Raw genomic sequence first — 9,363 nt, forward strand, 5'->3', positions numbered from 1 at the left:
AAAAATGGAAATACTTCTCTCCTTATACACGATCATGTGTCTCTCCTGTAAGACAACTTGTATGGATGATCCTCCAAGTGTTGCATCAAACATAGGTCTCTTTCCAGGCCTACTATATTGCATCAACCAACGGTTGTATGCCATGTTATCAACTGCACAGTTGGGTATCAGATTGATATCATTATTTATATTAATTATTGATATATTATCAATATTATTATTATACTTTATATTAATTGTTGATATACTATAATATTGATATCAACATATCATATTTTTATACTGTTTACTCACTGTGTATGTATATGTATGTATATACAGTCGTGGCCAAAAGTTGAGAATGACACAAATATTAATTTTCAAAGTCTGCTGCCTCAGTTTGTATGATTGCAAATTGCATATACTCCAGAATGTTATGAAGAGTGATCAGATAAATTGCAATTAATTGCAAAGTCCCTCTTTGCCATGCAAATTAACTGAATCCCCAAAAAACATTACCACTGCATTTCAGCCCTGCCACAAAAGGACCAGCTGACATCATGTCAGTGATTCTCTCGTTAACACAGGTGTGAGTGTTGACGAGGCTGGAGATCACTTTGTCATGCTGATTGAGTTTGAATAACAGACTGGAAGCTTCAAAAGGAGGGTGGTGCTTGGAATCATTGTTCTTCCTCTGTCAATCATGGTTACCTGCAAGGAAACACGTGCCATCCTCATTGCTTTGCACAAAAAGGGCTTCACAGGCAAGGATATTGCTGCCAGTAAGATTGCACCTAAATCAACCATTTATCGGATCATCAAGAACTTCAAGGAGAGAGGTTCAATTGTTGTGAAGAATGCTTCAGGGCGCCCAAAAAAGTCCAGCAAGCGCCAGGACGTCTCCTAAAGTTGATTCATCTGCGGGATCGGGGCACCACCAGTACAGAGCTTGCTTAGGAATGGCAGCAGGCAGGTGTGAGTGCATCTGCACGCACAGTGAGGCGAAGACTTTTGGAGGATGGCCTGGTGTCAAGAAGGGCAGCAAAGAAGCCACTTCTCTCCAGGAAAAACATCAGGAACAGACTGATATTCTGCAAAAGGTACAGGAATTGGACTGCTGAGGACTGGGGTAAAGTCATTTTCTCTGATGAATCCCCTTTCCGATTGTTTGGGGCATCCAGGAAAAAAAACTTGTCTGGAGAAGACAAGGTGAGTGCTACCATCAGTCCTGTGTCATGCCAACAGTAAAGCATCCTGAGACCATTCATGTGTGGGGTTGCTTCTCAGCCAAGGGAGTGGGCTCACTCACAATTTTGCCTAAGAACACAGCCATGAATAAAGAATGGTACCAACACATCCTCCAAGAGCAACTTCTCCCAACCATCCAGGAACAGTTTGGTGACGAACAATGCCTTTTCCAGCATGATGGAGCACCTTGCCATAAGGCAAAAGTGATAACTAAGTGGCGCGGGGAACAAAACATCAATATTTTGGGTCCATGGCCAGGAAACTCCCCAGACCTTAATCCCATTGAGAACTTGTGGTCAATCCTCAAGAGGTGGGTGGACAAACAAAAACCCACAAATTCTTACAAACTCCAAGCATTGATTATGCAAGAATGGGCTGCCATCAGTCAGGATGTAATTGTAATTGTCAATAAAAGCCTTTGACACTTATGAAATGCTTGTAATTATACTTCAGTATTCTATAGTAACATCTGACAAATATCTAAAGACACTGAAGCAGCAGACTTTGTGAAAATTAATATTTGTAATTCTCAAAACTGTGAAAATTAATATTTGTAATTCTCAAAACTTTTGGCCACGACTGTGTATATATATATATATTAGTTCCAGTTGCAGAGATCACTCAACAAAATGTTGGCAGAGGGTTTAAAGACAAACACTTACCAAATCCATAATACCAAACAGAATCATGTCTACCATAACTAGTGTAGAATTGGTCCAGTGCACCACAGGCCGCAGACCTGTTGTACTTTCATTTTTCTGTGACAGACCCAAGTGATCCTGAAGACGATGATAGGAACAGTCCTCCGTAGTGGAGACGCCACCTGCTTAGGAGAGTAGACCCTACCTTAGATTACAGAAGACATGGATCACAACTGATACAAATAGTGGCACAGTGGATGGGTTATTCGTATGTGGTAGAATATGGGACTCATACGCAAGTTCCATTTTCAATAATGTGCCAAAAAATGTATTATTTCTTAGAAGCCAAAGACAAACAAGGAGAAAGAGGAGCTGAGAGAAATCAAAAATGAGAACTCACCCATTAGAGTGAGTGAACACAGAAGCCACAGAGTGCTCATTGCTGTATGTTTAGGCTCACAGGTCCAGCAGAATGGTGTCCAAGTGGGAGAGGGCTGTGTTTTATATGTGTGTGAGAACGTTATGTGAGTGTGGCCCAATCACGTGGCTAGTTGACTTTACTCAGGGCCATTGTCAGAGGTACAGAGTGTTCAAGCCAAAACCTTCTGGGTCATTCCACAAATTCAGTGCCATTTGAGAAGTGTAACTTAGTCAAATTATTTTGTTGATTTCACCTCATTTTAACAATCTGTCATAAAGAGCACATGTTCAACTTCATAAAACATGTTTTCCCATCTCAAGAAGTTAAATAAATGACTAGAGTAAGTGCTTATTAAGGGCTAAAAAAAGTAACCGGTTGGACCGTAACAGGGTTTAAAATGTATTTTTAAATCAGCCATAAATCCCCATGTGACGGGAATGGAAGCTTGTTGTGTGAAACAGGGACTAGCAATTAAATGTAAGCTTCACAAAAATGAAATTGTAAAAAATTGTCTAGCCTGTCTGTGGGTAACAGGGTTGACATGTTATGTTCAACCCACTCAGTTTTCCACCACAAAACACCAGAAAATGGCAAAAACAACAACAAAAAAGAGTAGAACCAGCTCACCTGCTTTTACACTATGATTTGACCATTAGATGTTCAATGTTTCTTTAGAATTTTTTTTAAAAGGAATAGTTTCACCATATTAAAAATGAGAGTTCAGTTCACATAACAAGGTTGACCTGTTAAGTGAAATAAATCAGATTAAATAAATCATAATCTTCAGAAATGACTGGTGGAAACATGGAGATATTTTGGGATTAAAGTGGGTTAAAATCTTCCTAGAAGTAGCACAGGGTTGATGCTGAATTTTGGCACTTTAGCAAGCCTTTCTTCATATTAATTGAATTCGCCATGCGGTCTATATTAAGGGCACTTCATTTAATAGAACATGCTGTTAAAATGCAATATTGGTGCACAATTTCTACTTAAAATATCAAAAGGATTCAGAAGGCACTTGGAATGGCCCTTTCTATTATGGATCAAATCTCCTCCTAACCTATTCACTTAGAGACAATGTGTTCCTGAAGGGTGGAGATCCAGTGTATTTATTGTACTGCACATCACAGATGGACTGATGGACAGGGTTTGCTAGTAAGCTAGAGCTGAGAGGAGCAGGTTGTGGTCAGTAACCTAATCTCAATGTTTTAACACCACTGAGTTTGTGGACTGATATAAGAGAGAAGAGTATGTGCTTTACATCTTCAGATTAGGCCACCCAAAGGAAAAAGAAAGAAAATGTATGGTAGGTACTACTTGGGTTTTGGGGGGGATTGGTTTTGTTAGGAAGGACAATGAGAACAATGCAACAATAACTCAACCACAAAGACAATGTGAAGATAAACTCTACAGATACAGGCCACCATTTACAAGCAATTTGAAACAAAAACAAGAGAACAGGAGTCAGGTAACAAACATGTGAGGTTACAACAACAAAAGGCCAGTCAGTAAAGCTGATTGGATCTAAAATATGGGCAGATAGACAAAAATAAAGGGCTGAGATATACGTATGATCTACACATACTGCATCTATACTAAGTGCATACATAGCTAAGCCACTTGTGATACAGTATATGAATACCAGAAAACCAATGGTGGTGATGAGATAAAGGCAGAAGAAAACCGAGCCAATTCAGTTCAAAATCTTCAGAGGCTTTACAAAACCCTGCTTGATATAAGACATGGTGACATTGTTTGGAGAGGTGACAATGTAGGTTACCTTCAATCAGATGCAGACGATCATATGCCACTAAAAGAAGTCTGCAACACAGGAGGAAGGCATACTACAGCATCAAAGAGTGTGAGGACTGCAGTCCATCAAATCACTAAGAGAATTCCGTTTCATTCATTTCTTTGGCATTAGTTCCAGAGTTTCTGATCCAGCGCAGGCAGCCCTGGCATGGTGCAGTAGTTAAACCAGGGCTGTGTGACTGTTTGCTGTGGTCAGGCCCTCAGAAGGACACATCTGTGGGTATCTGGAAGTCCTTGAAGGAGTAGAAGGAGATGTCCCCGTGGTCCACCACTGCATAGGTGACTGGGATGTCCGCACTCTGGAAAGCCAGAAATTTCAGTGTCCACAAGTCAGGCACTGGACCATCGAAACTGGGAGAAGACAGCAGACATTATTCAGTGTGCAGTAGCATTTGATAATAGTGCATTTAGGATTACTTTCGATGGCAGGTGGTCTTGTGTCATCTCTTTTCAAAATTGTACTATTTTTGAATGTTTTATTTTTACTGATTATAAAGTATGCAAACACCCCCTGCCAGTTCTGGGATGTTTACCTGCACACACACATGCGAGAATAGGGTTTTCCAGGAGCGCTCTTCTTGAATTCAGCGACTGTGTCGGGTTGGTAAATGTTGAAACAGATTCTCCACTCCTCTGAACCTTTCAAACTGAGAAGACAAACCCCATTGTCAAACAAGGCAGGCAGCATAGAAATAGATGTATATATTCTATGGCAGGCACCTCTACATCATATTGTATATGTCATCCAAGGACATAATGTTAATCATATTTAACAAACCCACAGTATAGGGTTTCACTCGTCTTATTATTTATACATTTTTCCACTCCATATACAAAACGAACAACAACTTACTGATGCACACAAACAATGACTACATCTCATCTGCCCAGACCCGCATGCTCACACCCCCATCCCTTGCGTCTGTATTATTGTTTGCCACTTGGCCTGAAATTGTATCAATTTGTTTTTCTCTGTTGCCCATGCTATTTCAATATTTACATAATAAATCCTTCGATTTTTCCATTGTGTTAATGATGGCAGATCGATTGATTTTCCTGTTTTTAGTATACGTTTTTTTCAAGATGAGAAGAATTGTCCAACCCATTGGATATCTCACTACACCCCCATATACAATGTCTTGAAATATGAAGACAGACAGATTAAAAATACATTTATACTGTAATACTTCTGACAGTCAACTTTCTAGCACTGCCCACAAATGTACAGCATTCCCAGAAAGCATGGATTATTGAGTCATTATTAGTTTTACACTTAAGACATGACTCTGCCATTGTCCTGTAGAATTTGTGAATTTTGTCTCTTGTATAATAAATCCTATACATTAGTTTATACTGGATTAAGCGTACATTTTCGTTAACTGTAATTTCACTCATCTTAATAGATGTTATGATGAATGAACAGGGAGATACAATTACCACTAACCGGGAGCTAGCATTTCCTACTAAATTCACTTCAGGGTTCGAGATAAGATACTAAAGAGGAATACCTGGATGCTCCCTCCAGCAGCCGTGTGGATTTGATCACACTGATTTTATCCAGCAGCTCACCTGCGTCCAAGAAGGAAGAAACGTCAAAACCATTTAGACATTTACCCATTCAAGATCCTGCTTATGAATAATATAATTCAACTTCGGTAAGCCACATGGGATAATGAGTTCATGTAACGATGAATCACAGAGAGTAAACAGATATTGGAACTCATATGAACTTGTCATTGACAGCAATGAAGTCCAGATTAGTTTTACCAGTTGAAGTGACCTGTGCAGGGTCATGTAGGGGTGTGACCGGCCCCTCCCACAGGTGTGCTGGCCTATCTCTGCGGCTCCGTTGAATCCTTCTCTCCTGTAGCTCCTGGTACTCCGCCCAGTTCCTGCAACGTCGTACCTCTCTGTCCTGGTTGATGTCCCTCCGGTACCGGTCCCTGTCCCGCTCCCACTCACGCCGGGACATCCTCACCTCCCGCAGGTTGAGCCTCTGCAGCCAGGGGGTCACATCGCAGGCCCCCACTGACCCCACAGCCCCGGGCAGCAGGCAGGGGTCTGGGGAGGTGAAGCTGCTGGGGAGCCTGAGTCTGGAGCCCAGGTCTGGGAAGGGGATGGAGCTGAAGTCCCAGCGAGGGGAGCTCTGGGGCTGACCTGGCAGCTCAGGGTCAGGGTCTGGGGAGCCTTCCTTTGACCACCAGCTCCTGCCCTGGCCACCCTCGGTTGAAGTGGTTGGGTCAACGTGTGATGCTGTCTGGATTTTGTCAATGTCTGGGGCTGAAAGATCTGGAAGCGAGTCAGGATTCTTGTCCTCTTCCTCTCTGTTGCAGTCTTTCTCCTTCTCCATTCTCTTAGAAGTGGGGCCCTCCTGTGTTCCTGTGTGCCTGGAGCGCATTAGAAGAGGCAGAAAGGCAGGGTTTCACATTGGACAGTAATCGCTTTGAGGCATGTGGGTTGACTGAGTGATTAAACCATGTCTAAATATAAACTGGGTGTGTCTGTGTCTGCTCACTCACCTGGAGGTGGGGCTGTGGCTGCGTTTCCTCTTCAGAAGTCTTCCTGATCTGTCTCGGGACTGGGGCAGGTTCAACTGCCTATCATACTGCGATGGCACAGAACTACAGGGAACAACACCAATCCTCAGATCATAAATACAGTCGCTTGCATGCAACTAAGGAAAAGGTTCCAGTAAAAGGAAAGGAATGCCCTTAGAATCTAGACTAGTTCTTGCCCGTGAGGGAGACAATTACCTGGGATCAAATCTGTTTACCACATAGCCAAGTCGCTTCAAATGGCCAAAAACCTTTAGAGGAAATAAAATCATCACGTTAGGTCAAATCATAAGTTTAGACCTGCTGGAATTGTATTATATTGTCTTTTCTCATACCTGGTAATGCTGTATACTCATTGTCTTCAAGTATAGAAATCTCTCATAGCCCTCTTGGATGGACATTGGCAGGTCTTGGTAGAACACTTGCAGGTTTCCCTATTGATTTTGAGGATCACAAGGGATAACAATTCTAAAACAAAAATGACAAACTGTGTTTGTCTTATTTGGATCCACATGTATCAAACTAATGGAAATGTCTTTATTAGGTGAACAACAATCCGACCTGGGATAATTATAACCTGAATGGTGTGAGCTGGTAACAATTCCCTGATTAACATGTTTATTGGCAATGCTGAGCCCATGCACTTACACACTCCATTAGATAGAGAGCCTCTTCTGGATGTAGACATTGCTTACCATGGGCAGAAAACCCCATAGTCTGCCAGAACTTCCCCTACAGCAGAACAGAGAAGTAATGTAATGTCACTTTTCATGTGAAATCTTTAGCCATTAGCCTATACTAAATGTTAATGAGAGGTGAGCTCTAGGTGAGTTTGAATAGACATCAGCAGAGGCAGAGAGCTTGTCATGACAAAGTCCTTCGCTCTCTCTGGTGGACCATTACTCACTGCTGGTGACTGCAGCTCCACTATCATGTCACTGGGAATCCACACTGCCTTCACCAGGTTCCCTCTGGGCACAAAAACATACAAGAAGTCAGTCACACCACCAGCTGTAAAGCACAGTAATACCAATGAATTGACATGTTTGTTTAGCTGCAAATACATATGGACTAGGTATAATCATCTAACCACACCAACAGTCTAAAGTTGATGACACATACAGTATCTAATTCTACTAGTAGCCGTCACTCTAGTCGTCCTTGGTTCCTCCATCCATTACTCACAACCTCTCCACTCGCTCCTCAGTTACTAGATTCCAGTGCTCGTCCAAACTCTGCTGAAGCATATCCCTTTGCTGATCCGACCCAGTGGGAATGAAATCCTTCTGCCCGCGCACCGGGATCTTGTGGCTGCGCGTGCGGGCTTCGAACAGCTCAGATGGGCTGTCATTGAATCAGAAGTACAATAAGTTGCAAGGACTGACTCTGTCTACATGTCTTTCGCACTATATATGGTAAGAAATCACCCCCCAAAAATGCCGGTCTTCCATTTAATTATCTCGGTTAGAAAAACATTAAAATATTTGACCGCGCTGATAAAGACAGGACGACCACATTCAGATTGCCTAGCTAGCGTTGTCCGTAGCAGTTAGCGTCTATGAATGGGTTAGCTAGCTAGCTGCTAACATGTTTATAACAGCTCGAATTTAACAACATAACTGTACGAAATTACCCAGCTTATTTGACAAAAACTATTATGTAAGAAACGATTCACCCAGTGCCTATTCAAAGACACGGCGTTTAAACTGTACACTTACTTTAGTAATTCATGGCCGAATTCTACTTTAGCTGATGTTTTGTTTTGGTCAGCCATGTTTGATAGGTAGACCGCTGTCAAATCGTCCGAGGGTTTCCACTAGACAGCCACAAAGTCAAAATTGTCTGTATCGTAAAGAATTATTTAAACTAACATACTTTTTTTGGTCTTAATTTAAGTTTAGCGTAAGGCATGGGGTTAGGTTCAAAATCTGATTATAACAAGATAAATTGTAGAAATAGACGGGGTTTAGCCATAATTGTGGCTGTGTTAACTAGTGACGACCGGGTCCTAGTGCACCCCAATGTACATTTTTGAGAGAAGTTCTCATAAAGTTCACAAGAGGGAAGCAAAGCACAACATTTTACATTTTTATTTCAGGAATGCCACAATACACTTACATTACTGATGCTAATGAAGTCTGGGAAATAAGGCTTTTTATCTGCTGTGATGAGGCCACAGGGAAAACAGTCTCCCAGACCTGCAGCTTAGTTGATAAACAAAGCATGAGGATAAAAAACAATATTTGATATCACCTGGCTAAAAATATGTTGCAATTCTCTAAATAGACAAGTGTTAAACACAATCTTATTGCACCATAGTACCACTGGAATGTAATTTATATGTGATAACCTTATTTTTATTAATATTGATAAATGCCTTCTCTGCATTTTTATCATATCATATTTAGATTTTCTCACTTTGTAATATAAATAGTTTACCAATGTTGTGAATGAAAGGGCTCTTGGAAGGGTGCATGTATTAAATGTGCAAGCTCCTTACGACTTGCCCTTTGACAGGCCTGGCCACGAGTCATCACACCTGACCTGAGAGGTGAGAGAAATGCATTTAGATGCATGGACAATGAGAGAATGCCCCGCTGAGCAAACTTCCATACTACCAGGACGTAAGAGACCATGCTCCCCTCCCACCCCTCACCCCACAAGCAGGCCCCCTTTCCTGAAAGTCAACAATAAACCACGTTTCCAG

General features: G+C 41.7%; 1 protein-coding gene across 5 annotated transcripts; it reads right to left on the reverse strand.

Moving 5' to 3' along the window:
* Window positions 1-3,382: 3,382 nt before the first annotated feature.
* On the reverse strand, window positions 3,383-8,672 carry LOC106606960 (tRNA-splicing endonuclease subunit Sen54). 5 transcript variants are annotated; one of them, XM_014203461.2, is made up of 11 exons: window positions 8,375-8,672; window positions 7,842-8,000; window positions 7,564-7,627; window positions 7,305-7,388; window positions 6,992-7,090; window positions 6,855-6,907; window positions 6,621-6,722; window positions 5,869-6,488; window positions 5,610-5,670; window positions 4,647-4,748; window positions 3,383-4,452 (listed from the first exon to the last, which is right to left on the reverse strand). In XM_014203461.2, the coding sequence occupies exons 1-11, from the start codon at window positions 8,428-8,430 to the stop codon at window positions 4,302-4,304; spliced, it is 1,551 nt and encodes a 516-aa protein (XP_014058936.1). In that variant the 5' UTR covers window positions 8,431-8,672; the 3' UTR covers window positions 3,383-4,301. The 5 variants fall into 5 exon arrangements, with proteins under 5 accessions (XP_014058936.1, XP_014058937.1, XP_014058935.1 ...); XM_014203462.2 differs by having other exon boundaries at window positions 3,383-4,400; window positions 4,635-4,748; XM_014203460.2 differs by having other exon boundaries at window positions 4,635-4,748.
* Window positions 8,673-9,363: the final 691 nt, after the last annotated feature.

Source organism: Salmo salar, chromosome ssa06 (genome assembly GCF_905237065.1).
Source record: "Salmo salar chromosome ssa06, Ssal_v3.1, whole genome shotgun sequence".
In the NCBI taxonomy this organism is placed as follows: Eukaryota; Metazoa; Chordata; class Actinopteri; order Salmoniformes; family Salmonidae; genus Salmo; species Salmo salar.